Below are 17,072 nucleotides of genomic sequence, written 5' to 3' on the forward strand. Positions count from 1 at the left end.
GGCGGCGCTCCTTTCCCCGCAGGTGGAGCTCTTGCCCGAGCGGGACCTGGACAGCGACGGCACGAAGATCAGCGTAAGTGGGGCCACAGGGCGCGGGCAGACCCCCCCGGCCGGGCGGGTCTTTCCCGAGCCACAAAGCTGGTTTTAAGGCTGAAATTTGGCCACGAAGCTGCACTTCCCTTCAGTGGGTGTGCGACTATTTAAACGGGTGCTTTCCCAGGTTCATGTCCACTGGCAGGAAAAAGCTCAGACAAGAGCTTGTCTTTGGGCAAGATCTCCGTGTTGGGAGTAACCTCCACCCTCGGCCTCTGAGGCTCTTTCCTAGGAAAGTGGCATTCTGACACCGGAGCTACCAATCTGCCATTTGGAGATTAAACCAGAATACTGTGTCAACAAAATTATGAGCAACATTGCTCCAGCCCTTGTCCAGGGAAAGGATGCCTTCCTCAGCAGACCCATATCCCAAGTCAGGCACAGCTACAGCCCCTGACCTCAGAAGAATTTAGACCCTCATCCCTCAGCATACTAAGAAATGTATCATGAGGGGGGCATGATGTGGTGCTCACTGCAGTGGAAAGACACAGATACTTAGGAGATACTGTGGCATGAGTATTTCTTATGAACCTAAAGGGGTTTTCCCTTTCTTATCCTTTTGAAGGGATAAGATCCCTTTCCCCTTATTGATTTAGAAGTGCTTTTTAACTATAGCCAAAGCTGCAAGTACCAGCAAAGCTTAAAACAGCAACAGATAGAGATGAATAATTTCTGTTAAATTCTTCACTCTTCTCCTCTTTGATGCCTGCAAATAATTAACCAAGTAATTACATCAGGTTGAAGCAGAGCTAGGTATAGCTGAGGGGCATTTATAAATTAGAATTCAGATACATTCAAAACCACATACATTTCTAGCCATACTTACATTTCCTACTATACTTCTCACAGTACACTATAAATCATTTGTGTCATGGACCGTATCTTCAGTTACATTTGTAGACCATCATACATATGAGGCCCACATGTAGTCTTTGGATACTATTCCACTAGACATAGTGCTAGCAGCCAATTTATTCCTTATCAATACTAGCTCATTCAAACCCCCCATAGTAATCCATAAGATCTGTGACACAGTATATGCTGTAAAGCTTGTCCCATCTTTCAAGTTAGAAATCTCTTTCTCTCATTATGCATGACAATAATTCACGATGAGATATTTATACAGTGTTTTTATAAGCTTGCATAAAACATTTTATATTTGCAATAGAAAAGTCAACATTAGGTTGACAGTCTAAATACACTTGTTAATATATATATAGTTAGCCGCCTTCTTTTTTCTTGAAGGCACCCACAGACTCTCCATTAGTACTATTGAAAAGTATCTTCATGAACAGGAGAGCAAACTTTTAAGTGTACTCAGTATATCCTTTAAAGAAATGGTAAAATATGCTAACCGTGTTTTTAAACTGTAATGAAATACAGCAGTTCTATTGGTTATAAATGATAATCAGTCATAAATTGAAAACGTATGTGCATACTGACTGCAACTATTTCTAAATTTCAGATGCAAAACACAAAACAAATTCCATTTTCCATTAGTGCTATGGAACACTGTTAACTTCGCACATATTGCATTGGGGCAAATGAAGGCAGAATATGACTTACAGATCTCTTTCCATTCATATGGCTTATATGAAACTTCTTTAATTCTTTTTCTGAATATGAGCTGTTCAGTAGAGATACATTACTATTGAATAAGGTTTAAATAACTATCCAGCACTTTCTGTGTAATTAATATTGCATATATTATGCCTGAAAGTATGCAACCCATGCTTTGAACTCAGTTTGCCAAGTATAAATTCAGAGCTGGATACAATACAACAGACTGTAAAGTCCATCCAGTACCTTAAATCAATAATGTATTCACAAGTATTGCTGTTCAATTTATCAAGCAGGCAGCATAGTTGCTTTGCCAACACTGGTGACTACCGCATGCTAAGCTATCAGAAGCAATGTGTTGTATAATCACCAATAACACGTGCCTAGTTTCAGTCTAACAGTTCTCCATTTTTGTGATCTACCGTATATTCATTACCTTGATGTTTCCTCATTGCTTGTCATTTATATGACACAAAGCAACATTTACATCCATGTTTATGTAATGGTGGAAGTAAACCAGGTTCAGGAGCTCTTCAACTTGAAGTTTCATGTCCCACTGAATCCCTTTTAACTGGCTTCCTGTGGGGTAACAGATATTAATCCAGATAGAGAGTAATAACCAATTAATTAAATATAAATTATCTAAAGTGATGAACATACAGAAAGGAATCTGTGTTACCTTTCCTAATGCATCCTAATACCTATCACACATTTCTGGATACATAATTTACTCATGCATGTTTTAATTATGTAAGACAAAAATATGTTATATTACCCTCAGTTATTAAAGGCAATTAAAAATAAATCAGGAGTCTTATTTTATCTGACAACTTTTAAAATTATTTTGAATATGTGCTGCAGAAATGATATATGACTTCTAATAAGTACACACTTGCGGGAGAAGGATGGACTTCACAACTCTATGAGAGTTATATTCCGAAGCCATTTATTGTCTTGTCTGACTCCAATATATATCACAATTTTCGCTTAGTCACTGCGCACACAGTCATGATTGGTTACAGCTTGTTACACACATTATTGCAGTTGGCTCTATACAAAATATCACGCGCTGTCCATGCGCCTCTCACACAGTCAGGATTCGCTGCCTGCAGGTGTTCCTGTTTTCCTCGCTTCTTCTTAGTTGTTTTCCACAGCTCCTTCTCCTCAAGGCCGAGCCGTGCAGAGGTCCAGCTGTTTACCAGCTTCTCAATGCCACAGCTCCTTCTCCTTAAGGTCAAGCCGTGCAGGGTGATCCCAACACACACTTACATAAATGAGACAAAAGGAACTACCTGACACAAGATGTCTTCTTATGGCTAATAAACAAAAAATACCAGAAGTTTGCACATGCCTGCAGGGGACAAATTGAATACAAAATATGCAATTTCAATGTAGTGAAGACTACAAGCTAATCTAATAAATTGTTATTAAAGAAGTTTAAATATTGACAAACATCTCCAACAAAATTGTTAATTAGTTCAAAAACTGGATTATTCAATAAAGCCAACTAACTGGAAATGTTTAACCAATGAAGTGCACAGATAATAGGTTTAAGTAAGAAAGTTCATTAAGAACATTCATGATCTTAAGCAATTAATTGGAATGAGCAGGGTAGTTTGGGTTGTTTGTCTGAGGCCAATTAGCATTTCAGAGCAAACCATTTAAAGTTTTGGAAAGAAGATGCCGGATGTCCTTGTAGATACAAATAATCAAACTCATCCTTGATGCAACTTCCCTGCAGTAAGCACAATCACACCACTGATCAATCTGGCACTTGATCTTCTCTGGACAGGCTCTACATCAGTAGAGTCTTCCCAGAGAAAGAATAATAGCTGATACCATGTTTGTTTGGTTTTCTTTCCTGGCAAATTTGCAGACAGTGAAAGTACAAGGGAATGACATCTCCCACAAGCTGCAGATTTCAAAAGTGAGGAAAAAGGATGAAGGCTTGTATGAGTGCAGGGTGACCGATGCCAACTATGGAGACCTTCAGGAATACAAGGCCCAGGCATTTCTCAAAGTCAACGCTAACAGCCACTCTCGGCGAATGCAAGCCTTTGAGGCATCTCCAATGTGGTTGCAAGACATGAAACCTCGCAAAAACATCTCAGCAGCTGTTCCAAGTAGCATCCATAGCTCTGCCAATCAGCGTGTGCGTGCCACCTCCAGCCCTGAAGCAGCAGCCAAAATCCCCAAACAAAGTCCACAATCAGGTATGATAAAGCATTTTGAGCATTTCATTTGATTGCTTACCAGCATATAAAAGGAGGCTAACTCAACAAGGTAACCAGGAATTGTGACTAGGAAGAATGTAGTGGTTGTTTATTCAACTATCTTCCTGGCTCCATCCCTCCTGCTATCTCCTTCCTCTCTAAAAGCTGAAGAATGTTTCTGAGAGGAAGAAACAAAAAGCCTTAAATTCATATAGGTGGATTTTATCTCTACTGGTTTTATCCACCTAAGGTTAGCTCTCTAATTGAAACTTAGGTTTCCCTGTAGTCAGGGGGGAGAGAGCGGAGGGCATGTCAGTGAATGACGCATTTTAAGATGGCTGTGCATGATAAATTAAATAAAATACCCATCCAGAAGTGTTTCTTCCTAAATTAATTTACACCAGTCACCTAACTTTTATATCTCTAATGTTTTGTGAAATCTACTTTTCTAATAATCTACTTTTAGATGCATTTTAATCAATGCTGTTTTCATAAGGAACTAGACTTCTAAATCTAAGCAGACCTTAGATACACTAGATCATTCCTCTGTTGTGTAGGCTTTAGAAAAACCACAGGTTTGTCAGAGAATGTGGGTTTGTCATCTTCAGCAGCCTGACCAAATATATAATGGAAGCTAACCTAGTTTGTTCTGATGCATCATTTTTCTGCTAGCAAATGCCATGTCATGAAAACCAAAACTGGAAATACAAAAAATTTCATAGCACACCTATTATGAAATCACTTTCATCTTACAGGCATACTATTAGAAAAACATTTTGATTAGGAAAATACATTTCATTACAGATTGAAACAATATGACTATTCATATGAAAATTCTTATTGTTATTAGACAAGATGATGCACATACTACCACTGTTTTATCTCTGTATTCATTTTTTTAGATTTATTTAAAAGTTACATTCAGTTCTCTTTCCTTGAAATGGAGCCACTTTCATAGTTTAGCTCTTCCAAAAATATTGAAGAATATTGTTAGAAGAAAAGAAATATTTCCATTGATTTAAATCATCATTCTACCATGGCTTTCCTTTCAGAGAAATGTATGTACTGCTTGTTTTTCATTAGACCCATATGTTTCAAAGTAACAGACTTGTCCACAAAGTGAAAACTCTGGTTTCTGTTCAATTCTATGTGAGATTAATTAAAATATTCACAAGTTTATGAAATATGTACCTACAGACTGTGCACACAAAAGTTAATCCTCTTTGGAGATGTAGCTGAATCTATAATGTTGTTTGTCTTTAGTACAAGCAATGTCTTGCCTGTTTACTGGACATTTGTTACTTGAGAGCTAGTAGGTTATTACATGGAAAGGTCACTGTAAAAAAAAAAAAAAAAAGAAAAACTTAATCCCTAATTTTTTTTCCTTGAGCAAAGAATACTGCAGATCAAGTACAGACAATCCTAATAATAAATAATTTAAAAATTAAACAGATTAAAATATAATGTAGTTTATTAATTCATTTGTTTTATGATGGAGCACAGACTAATGCTGTATTCATCAGAGGTGAAACTCATCTAATGAAGAAACAAAGAGTTCAGCAAGAATCCATATTAGGCTTAATTTCAATTTAACAGTCAGCTGTTACACAGTAATTAGTGGTGATATTTTTGATGAACATCAGTTTAACTCTTGAGAACCAAGATTTACTTTCCTTTATTTGAGAAAATCTGGGCTTGATTTTCCATCTATGGTATGATTTGGATTTTCAGCTCTACACTGATAGAAATACCCATGGGAGCACAAGGCAGCGGGGGTTTTAGCTCTATTTAACTTTAAGGAGCTATTTCACCTGAGGAAAAAGAGACACCAATTGAGAGACCTCAGAAAAGCAGAGAGGAGCTGTCATAGACAGTAATAGTCTGTCTTTTTGTGATATCGAATCAACACAATCACCTTATACTGCCAAATGAGAAACTCTTCCCTTCTTCAACATCATGATAACTATATATGCATGCACAAGACTGCTGTGTGATTACGTTACATGTAAGCAATGTATCCATCCTAGAACACAGCAACCTGCTAGAATACAAATTTATCAGTATGTTGTTTGTATTTGAAAGGCATAGGGGATGATTGCGATGTGTTTGTTCATGTTGAGTAATACATTGACTTTAGCAATACTATCTGAAGAGAGAAGTACTATTAACCATAGGTAATTGCATCAAATATTCTCCAATATTAGAGATCTGATGCATAGTTTGTTTGGCAAGGAATAAATTTTACTGCCATGCTCACAGACTATTGCAAAATATGTTTACAACAGAGGGAAATATGACACTATGAAATTACTGGGAAATCTGTGTTCAGCTATTTCCGAAGAACTCATCTACTAATATAAGAAAGATTGACTCTAATTACATGAATGTTTTGTCCACAAAATTTATTTTTGAAAGGTAGATAGCATTCTGCTTAACTCCTCCTATCCTGAAGCACACTGCAGAATTTCACCTATTTATTAACAATAGGTAGTTAATAGGTAGCTCTAGAAAAGCAGTTTACAGTCACTGCCATTTTAACATATCAACATTTCCCAACTAAACAGATATTTCTGCCATTCTCCTCTTTTACTCAAAAGTAAGAATAACTCTGAGGGAGCTAGATAGCTAACAAGGTCTATTCAGCATTTTACACTGCTCTGAAAAATGTTATGTGAGTGTAAAAAATGTATTTCTTATTGTTAGTGCAATGGAGATTCAATGTAGGAAGAAAGAGCTAAAGAGAACATCTCCCACAGACAGCCTTCAGATAACATAGTGGGAATCACTAAACATCTACCTCAAAGTCAAAAAAGTCAGGAAAGCAAAAGTCAAAATTAACACAGCTTGACCCTTTAATTTCATATTCATGGGCTGCAGCAAATGAAGTAAGCCATCACAATTTAACATGAATCTGAGTAATTTGACAGGCTAATCTGCATATATCCAGAAAATGTCCTATGTAGGTGGAGTGACAGACATTTTTTTCCTGCGTAATTCATAACAACGTATCCTAGTCCAAAAGTAAAAGTAGAGTTATCACTGAGTCATGTAACTCTAAGCAATGTTGCAACTAACCAAGGTCCAGGAGCTGCAATGAATTCAGGAGAAAGGAAGATAAATAATCTACAGACTGCACCAAGTCTCACTATTTCATGGATATTAATCTGCTACTGGCATTCAAGTCACTCAACATTTATAGAAACATAAAGGGCATCAGAATTTGATGTGCTGAGAATCTGTACATCCCGCAAACTCTTCCTCTTCTGCCAGTGCTCTGTGAAAGCACTCAAAGCCATTAGTTGCTTTTCAGACTCAAGAAGATCAGTTTCAGAGAACTCAAGAGGGAATAGCTACAAATGAAGAAGTGATGTTATGTCCATTTTCTGACTGCTTACATACAGACTCTGCACATTTCTAGCAACTTTTTGTTCTTTCCTGAAGTAACAAATTCAACTATTGACCTAACCACATGCTGAAACTGTTCCTGTCATGATGGCAGAGTTGTTGTAAGTGACTTGAAAAGGAGCACAAAGGAGGTTGTCCTTACTTAAGGCAGAATGACCTGAGTTCTTGGCATCATAGATCACACAGACAAGGTGATCATCAGGCGTGAATGCAAAAGAAGAAGATGAAAACATATTTCTTCAGTTTGTTGATACCAATAAACTGATGACATTCCTTCCAGCCTCCATTTTTATCTATAGACTCCATTAATCTTTTATTATCAGTGTATTGTAAACACAAGTTTTATATCCAGTTTGGAATCTTCTGGGATATAAACCAATTTCTGTGTTTTGTTTTGTTTTGTTTTTCTTTTATGTTACATCTCTTCTTAAAGTGAAGGGACAAAAAGTCTGCTCTAACCTCCACCAAGGTAACAGCCAACATTACTGTTTTATTCACTAAAAGAAGGACTTTGGTTTTTGAAGCTGCTCTTTTAAAAACTGTGAGTATCCATAAGGCTGGGAGGCATCAACCTTCACTGTGATAGATGAACAGCAAAATTCAAGTCTCTCTTTCCTTAGGACTACATTAAAGCAAAAACCAAATGAGAGTGGTAGTGTTCTTGTTCTGAGTCTTATTCAGCTTTTCTCAGAAAGAAAAGGAAGTAAGAAAAGGAAGGAAGAAAAGAAAAACTGGGGGGGGGGGAAGATGTTTATGAGCTGTTTGTCAGCTAGCTCAAATAACTTTTCATTGATATGCAACTAGGCAGCTTGCACTGGGTCATCAGAGATTGCAGCATATGTGACAGGGCCTGCTCTTGAAATAACTGATGGGATTTCCTGTCTTCAGAACACAACCCATTTGTTACTTGACACATATACAGCAAAGCAGTGGACATTTTCACTTGTTTCAGATGAGAAGTAAGAAGTTTCCCATCTATGGTGCCTCACTTCATTATGAAAATCCTTTGCATCACTTAAAATTAAGAAGAATGGGAAGAATTATCTGCTGCTTGGAGTGGATACAACTCTGTTGAAGCCAGAAGAATGGCATTCATTTACTATAGGAAAAAATTTGTCTCAGGCATAAGGATGAAGATGAGTTCTCTACTACTCATAAAGTGAGAGTGAATTATAAGAAGAATCCCAGCTTGTACCACCTAAAGAAGTTTAAGACAATGAAGCTGTCTGGCAGCAGAATGAAAGGAAGAAAAATACCTGAAAACTGCTATTTTCAGCTTATTCCTATTCAGGGGGAGGGGACGTTCTTGATGGTGAGTTTTGTTGCTTCAGTGTTTTGTGTGCTTTTTTTCTTTAACTTTGATCAACTTTTTTCTAGTGTTTATCTTTGAAACCCTAGGCCAGACTAGTTAGAAAGCTCAACGCTCTTTTTTTATTCTCTGGACAGGGATTTTCCGTTTCATTAAATAATTCATGAGCTTCAAAGTTATTCCAGGCACATATCCTTCTTTATAGCTATAGTAATAATCAATTAATCCTGCTTTGCTGATGATAAAGCTGGATGTCATTTGAAGAGCAGATGATGATCTTTCCATTGGCCTTGTGAAGAGAAGACTCTGCCCCAAGCCCTTCATTTTACCTTATTGTAAGGAAGTTGCCATCATACTTTTTGGCAGAGCAACTTGCTATCCTGTCTGCATGTGGGTGTTCCAGTCTGATCCACCTCACCAAAGTTTGTTCCCCCACCTACTGACAAATGCTACCGTGTTGGAACAAAGCTGCCTAATATGCTGAGAAGTATAAAAATATGAAAGTTAGTAACCACAGCCAGCATTCCCAGTGCTTCATACGTAGGATCTGTGTGTTCATCAACAGCAACAACAACAACAACAAAATGATATCAAATCTGCTACTTCTCCTGACAATTCCTGTTTCTACTGCTGATATTTCCTCAGCTGCTGCTGTTTCTTGTGACACTGACTGAGGATTTTGGCCACCAAATCACAGCCATAGGGCTACAGTGACTATAGAATTGACTTCTACATGACTGTAGAAGATGGTGTATCTATCTCCAGTTCATTCTGTAAAACTGGAAAAATTGATAAAAGGGCAAGATAAACATGTCAAGGAGCAATAATAAATTAACTAGCAGTAGGTTTCACAGAGAGATAGATATACAGCTGGTGCAAAGCCCTTTAGTAGAATAATACTGTTTGAGAATATGGCTACATAGCATTCTGCCTGTCTGAAACTCTGCCAAAACAGCAGGTTGAATACCTATTTTGTATTCCGTTTAATTATTCACTTGCATAAAATATGTACTGACCAGTGACCACTTTAGACCTGAATAGTCTTTGAATAACAATGACTGACATTTCATGATTATGATTGATCCCACATCTCAGAAATGGAATGAGAAAGGTAAAAAAATCTGAAATAAAAGTAGAAAAATGCAACAATGTAGAATGTGAAGGAGACAGAATTAAATACAGGATTCGGCACAAATACCTCAAGCTTCATTCTCACAATCTAGCATTTTTGAATTAGTGGTTGCAGGGGGGATAACATTGTATTTTTTTATTTGTATCACAGTAATAGCAAGGGTGAAGGCTTTGACTTGTGAACTGTCATTTAGCTCTTACAGTTTAAAATGTTGCCACCCAAAATCTCTGTCTTACCCCAATCAGAAGTTACTGCCCCAAACCTGGACAGGAGAAGGAAATACATGCCTGCTCCTCAGGTCTCCCAGTTCACAGTGTTGAGCATTAAATTAAGCCTCTCTGACAGCTGATAAACTAAAACATTGGGTTGTTAAATTAAAATCGATGAAGAGATGGCATGGGGTTTACTTGTATCACTCCTACTATTGGGGGTTTAATTTCCATAAGAGGGGGAGGTAGAGAGATAGAGGCACTATCATCTTAAACTGCTCCAGCTAAAAGCATTAAGCGCTCATGAGTCATAGCCCTTAAACAGAGGTATGTTCTTTTAGTCAGAGGCATTGTTCTAATCTCTATAACAACTGCATTATCCACCAGGCAAACAAAGGATCAGAAGAATGGTCCCTGCCTCAAAACACTTGCCATCTAGGAATCAGACAGAAGAAAACAGACTCATCCAGTTGGATGGGTACAGATAAATGGGAGCTTAGCTGAGTTCCATGAAAATAGCTCTTATATAAATGATATAAATAGAAGGAGATCAGGTTGACTGTATGTCAAACATAAGCCTAAGCAATGTCAGGTGTGAAAAGCAAGAAAAGGGATTGAATATCTCATGCTGAAATATTTACGAAGAATGATACTTTTCCTTCTGTCTATGTTATAATAACCTTCTTTGTATATGTTTTTCTTGGTATGACAGTGCTGATGAAGATGATAGAGTAATATTAACTATCATCCCACTTAAGATCTTTTCTGATTGATAAAAGCATAAACAGGATGCAAAAAGCACAGGAGGAAAAAGATGAGTTCAATTGTGTTTTTCTTCAAATAAAACTCTTGTTGCAACTTTGTGTTATCCTTCAGAAATGTTTCTGTTAACAGTTTAATTACAATGTAGTATATATCAAGTATACACACATTTATATATATTATTAAAATGATGAGGAATTTATGCCAGAGCCATGTATAGTTACAACAACAGAAGCCAGTTACTAACAAAAGAGTCAATTCAACAACAGTTCTTGTTAATAGCTTAAGTTCCTGCCTTCATTCAGGATGGGGCATAGCTATATGCAAGTAAAGGGATGAGGATGGGCTACAACAGGAAAATCACAAAAAAGTCTGCATTTGCTTTAGAATCAGCCATTTCATACAGATAAATAGAAATACACTGGTTTATATATTTTTCTGTCACACAGTACAAAATTCTAAGACATTTTATACTCATGGTTTTCAGGGATAGGATGAGAGAGAAAGGTGCTCAGTACTGATAAGAGCAGTCATAAAACATGCTGCCAGTGGTTCTCAAACAATACCAATTTACCAATTTAAGGCCTGCATTTTCTTGAGCTTGCCTTCCTCCCCCTCAGCTTTTAACTGGTAAAATGGTCATTGGATATTGGACTGCTTCTCACACTATTTTTATTTAAATAGCTAACTGGTGTTTCACAGACTATTTACGAACACCTCTCTTAGCAACCCTTTTCCCAAAAAATATTCTCTCACTGAAACAGAAACAACTGAAGTCAATGCATTACTTCTACATGTGAAGAGATAGTCAATGTAAAGAAAAAAACCCAAAAAACCACAACAAACTCACAAACAAAAAAGTTTTAAAATTTGCAGACTCAAACATTAGAGGAAGAGAATTAAGATACTTGCCACAAATGGTTGATGTCTGAATATTTGTGACTGAGAGCCCCAGGTAGGCAGAATGTCATTCTCCTAAGAAAAGAAAGTCAGTCAGGGAAGTTTGAGTATCAAGACAAAAAAGCTTCCATAATACAATAAGTATATAGTGATGGAAGCAGTCATAGTTGTACAGCCACTAAACAATTCAGAGACATCAAGAACTCACTATATCCTTGGCTGAACACAAGAAATTTAAGGTAGCTAAGCACTAAAAATGTTTTAAGCTGCTAGAAGGAGGAGTATGCTTTTGGGTATGTCAAAAGCTGAGATTTGTGTGCCCTAAGTTCAAAAATCATTTTGTCTCTAACTCACTCTACCCCACATATTACCTGCAGAGAGAATTCATCTACACTTCATTTCACCAAATGCATATCTAACTTACTGCTACTTTACTACTACAAACTTGCTTACGAGAGTATCACATGAAAATGCCAGGGAATTAAAATTTCAGAAGCTGAATTTTTGATGGGATAGACTGTCCAAATAGTTAGACTTGCTTTCAGAGAAAAACAGTCTAAATAAGTTTCCAAGAAGTACAAGCATTTGAACAAAACTTAGGATCACTGCTACAGAAATGAATGACACTCATGAAGCCAATGTAAAACCGTATCAGGATTTCTTAATCATGCCAGTATGTAATTATTATTTAGTCTTCAACTATTTATTAACACAATTTAAAAGCTACATATTAAAATAGAAGGAAATGCACTGATGAGAATGGAAGCTGTGAATTACAGGGTAAAGGACATAGGAGAGAGCAAAAATTGCACTAGAAGTGGACTAAACCAACTACACTATTCAGTTCATCTTCCTGAAAAACTGTGTTCAAACTCAGCGGTGATTTTTGGCTATTTTCATCAGAACAGTATGAAAATCTATAAATGTTGATGCACTTCCCATTTCAGTTATACGTTTAGGGATCTCACCTGTCTGTTCAGGGTAAAAGGATGACAGGGTCGCATAATTTCGATGATCCCATTTTCATTTTAGAGAATGATTGGAGATCATTTTAACTGCTTCACAGTGCATGATGGCCCAATTAGTGAGCCTGGTTGTAGTCAAGGGTTTGAAGAATGAGAGATGAACAAGAGCATTGTTTGAAGAATTAAAAAGAAAACCACAACTCTCAGATATGTTGCAGAGAAAGAACAAGATTTAAACATTTCGCTAGGCATGGGTTGATATAGGGGGTGATGTAGAAAGTGGCCTGAATGTAAAATCCATGTTTGTTCACATCAGTGTACCTGAAATTCTACATCTTTGCATTGTGAAATTGCAGAAGTCATTCGAAGTCCCACCCTTCTTTCTTTCTCTCTTCATACTACTATCTAGTGTCCTTTCATAGATTTACTACGGCTTGTTCTGGACCAAGTCCAGAAGCTGTTGTGGCACAGACCTCTGGAAAAGTTCTCTTTACTCAGGGTTGGAAAGTTGTCACTTTCTTTAGCCCCATGACAGGACTGAACACCTCTGTTTGCCTAGGTGCCTTACCTAGCGAAAGCTAGGAAATAACCATCCATCTAGGATCCCATCCCTCTTCCTCACCTGCTCTTCTGGACATCACTGGCAGAAGAGGAACACACAGCAGATAAACAGAGCTACACACTGAATGCAAAGTAGACTTCCTGGAATTTCAGTATATAGCCTATTCAAAATTTCCATCAGTTTGAAAACAGAAGTTTTTTTCCAAAATGCAAAAAATTACAGAATTTCAGAACTTTTCTGTTCTGAAAAGTAGGATTAATTTGATTGCCATGTGTGGTATACTTGCCCAAGACGGTGCTGAACAATTCATACTATTCTAGGCTGACTACTGTACAGCCAATGGATAAAGGTGGACTGGAAGCCTAAGCAAAATTGTCCACATCAGGAGGCTTGAATATGATACTTGTTCATATTTTCTCATTAACTTCTCTAAAATCAAACACAGATGATTGAACTTCAAAATACACACAAGAACTAACTCCCCTGAGGCAGGAATGAGGGACCTTACATTTGTGGAAGGGAAATTTTCTTCCTGAGTGTGGGTACATATTCCAGCAGTATAGGAGAGCTACAGGTAACTGTGATTTCTGCAATTCAGAGGAATAAAAAAGATAGCAATTGGTAGGCCAGCGAGGAAATATCTATTTATTTAAAACCTGAGAGAGACATATTCAAATAAAACTTCAAATAAAATCAACCATAATTGATTTAATCTATCTTTATGGATGTAAAACTACAAACGCTTTCCAATAAGTCTTATGATTCATTGCTTTCCCCAGTAAAATTAAGGCAGGTATTTCATGAGTTTTTTCTTACTTTACATAGAAATCATGCAAAATTATTATTTCATGTGGTTTCAACTGGGGTTTATAAGAATGCTATTTCAAATCTAACACTATAAAGCAAAGCTGAGCGTTGCAAAACAGCAAACTAGGCATTTAAAATGGAAAATATAATCACAAATCCCTGAAAAACTAAGCTCCCAAGGATTTTACACCTCTGTGATTTCAGAAACCAGTTGTACAAAAAAATTAACTAGTATTCAGCACAAGTGAAAAAGAAGCCTATCCCCCCTACCTCCCCATATCTATTCAGGGATAATTTGGCATCATGTAATACACACAAAGAATCTAGGATGGACTTTTTTGTGACTGGCTATATTTCTCCTGTACTGGTCATCATGAAACCAGGACTCTACTTAGGCATTAGTCTTCCCTCGTGATCAATGACTTACTAATTAATGGAAACTCAGGGATTCCTCCACTAAATGATATGGTTTGTAAAGTATTAAAGCAGTGCTGTTGAATTCACATATTCGTTCTGCTATTTATATGACAATAAACTACTCATTGTAAGCAAAACTGTAAGAATCTAATGTTCAGGCGTTCTGATGGTTATTGAGTATCAGAGTGCAGGAGGCTGTGACACCTCAGAGATCTCCCAGACCTTAGCAAGCACAAGGAATGCTAAACTTGCAGATGCAAATTGCTTGAGACCCAAGGTGGTTCAGTATGTAAGGTACTCTTGCAAATAGTGTTTTCTAAAACTGCAGGGCCTGAGGCAGCTGCTTAGTTTACAAATCAGTGTTTTGTCCAGTTGTGAAAAGTAAAGAGGCAACATTCTGGAACCAGCATTTCCTTTTCTCTGTTTGGGTCCTGCAATCCCATGTATTTTTTACACTGATTTTGTCTGATCAATACCTTAGTGAAAGCAAGGGATTATAGTCATTCAGGCATACAATAAGTAACTAGGATTTTGATCAGTTAGGATTTACTAACAATTTATAACTTCTGCTGGTTTTATTTTATATTTAAATGCTCTAAAATGAATCTCATTAACAGAACAAAATTGATATTTAGCTATTTCATAGCCATGAAATATGGTTCAGTATTTGTGACAGATATTATTTTATTATTTTAAATGTTATCACAATTATTTATCACTATTGTTTTTTCTCTGTTTTCCTGGCATTTAAGTAAGCTACATATTTGAATAAATAATGGTTTCAAAGAGTTTAATGGCATGAACTACTTTTTCATGCTGTTGCACAGAAACTTAGCTCATGATCAGATGCCTTTGGCAATATAACAATTGTTTACAGGATAAGGTTAAGTATTGCATGGACATTTGCTCTTTTGGATGTTTGTCAGTGGCAGGAAACAAAAAACAACACATGGGCACTTACATCTCACAGCAAGAATTTAACTGGATCCCAGTGGCTGATAGGTGAAAACGTGACAAACCCTGACCCACACATCAAGTAGACTTTAACTAATAATATAGAAATAAGATATGATTACATACTACTGTCCTTCTTCCAGGTTACTGTCTTTCAGGGTAACATAATTGTAGTCCAGCTTTGTCCAGTGCTCTTGACCTGCCATAAAATCTCTTTTTGCTCTCATTATATTAATTAGAAAATAATGTTAGAAACGGCAGGAAAACTAGTAATCTATTTAGCAAATCCACAGCCAGATCAACAGGTTTTTAGTTATACTATCATGCTCACAGTTCCTGTGATACTATTTAAGTCCTGGTCAGATCTGTACACCAAAAACACATCTGCATGAAAACACTGAATTTGGATACTCTGTGTTTTTGAGACATTTGGATTTGGATTCCAATCTGTATTTTGTCTCTGACTGAAGTCTAAAAATAGTGAAACTAAATCTCTGATTTAAACACCTTATGACTTGTAGATTTGCAGTCAAAATAGTAATTTCTGACTAACTCTGTTTGTTTATCCTTTATCAAGATGGAAACCAAGGTAATAGAATATGAGCAAATATGACAGAATAGAAAAGAAAAAAATCTAAAAAGGCTACTTTCCGTTTTGCTGTACTATTGTTCTACATTTGCAGCTTTCACCCTTCCAAAATCTAAAGAAATACTGGGGTTCATGAGTGAACAAATACAGCTCTTTTACACACCTCCAGGAAAAAAAGAAAAATCCGAGTATATTTAAACTCCAATTGTATTTCATAATTAATCACTGAAAAATTGAGAATGTACCTTATAGTCATGTATGTCACTGTACATTGCAAGTCAATTTTTATTGGGGGTGATATATTACTGAATATATAAATCAGTTTGGGTTAGACAACATTTTGGAAACTACTAAGCCACTAAATACAGACCTGATAGTAAATGGGGACATTAGGATATACAAATCAGTTCCCGAAACCATGTAGAGGACACTGCTTATGACAGTGATTTCCAACAATCCTAACAGCTTCTTTTTTCACCTAGGAGCTGAAATTATTGTGGTTGTATTTCCCTTAATTTTTTCTCATTTGTTCAGTATTGTTTTAGCTCGTACTTACTGCATGTACTAAATCCCTGGCAAGATAATCAAACTTGCTGTTTACAGAAGAATGTGCATGTAGAACATGTGATATGAATTGGAGGAAGGTAATTTATACAAAGACTGGACATTATAAATAAAAAGTTTATCATGTCTATGCAATATATGATCCCTAATTTTGAGATCTACAGATTGTCGTATTGAAAAAAGCAAAACAAAACAAAAGTCAAAGAATACTTTGCCTGCAAATATGATGGTGCTGCTTTTCCCACTGTGAAACAGTTTTAGTCAAATCTATTTTGTATCATACTGTTTCTCTTCCACACATTACAGCTTTCAAATTCTCAATTTATAATACCATTAATCGTTAAAAATCTCTTTTAAAAATATCCATGAGACTTTTCTGAGTATTTATCCTTACTTGCATTGTACGTATTTTGTGCAGTGGAAATGTATCTCCAAAGACTTCTTTAGAATTTTCTTGAGCAGTGTATTTCTCTAATTCAGTCAAAAAGACAGATATTTAAATGGAATAAAATGAGTGAACATAGTTCAATATATCATTCTAAGGTTGTATTCGATGATCTTAAAGGTCTTTTCCAATCTAAATGATTCTATGAAATGATCTAACACTAACAAAGGTTCTAACTAAGTTCTA

The 17,072-nt window shown here is 36.5% G+C and overlaps 1 protein-coding gene across 1 annotated transcript in view; it reads left to right on the forward strand.

Moving 5' to 3' along the window:
• Window positions 1-13: 13 nt before the first annotated feature.
• The window catches only part of VSTM2A (V-set and transmembrane domain containing 2A), a gene marked incomplete at its 5' end in the record, with an annotated part of 19,410 nt that continues 2,351 nt past the window's right edge, over window positions 14-17,072 (forward strand). The window contains 2 exons of the mRNA XM_010289309.1: window positions 14-73; window positions 3,530-3,866. Coding sequence (XP_010287611.1) covers window positions 14-73; window positions 3,530-3,866 — 397 coding nt within the window. The remainder of the gene's footprint in view (window positions 74-3,529; window positions 3,867-17,072) is intronic.

Source organism: Phaethon lepturus, unplaced genomic scaffold, assembly GCF_000687285.1.
Source record: "Phaethon lepturus isolate BGI_N335 unplaced genomic scaffold, ASM68728v1 scaffold47146, whole genome shotgun sequence".
NCBI classification, from domain to species: domain Eukaryota; kingdom Metazoa; phylum Chordata; class Aves; order Phaethontiformes; family Phaethontidae; genus Phaethon; species Phaethon lepturus.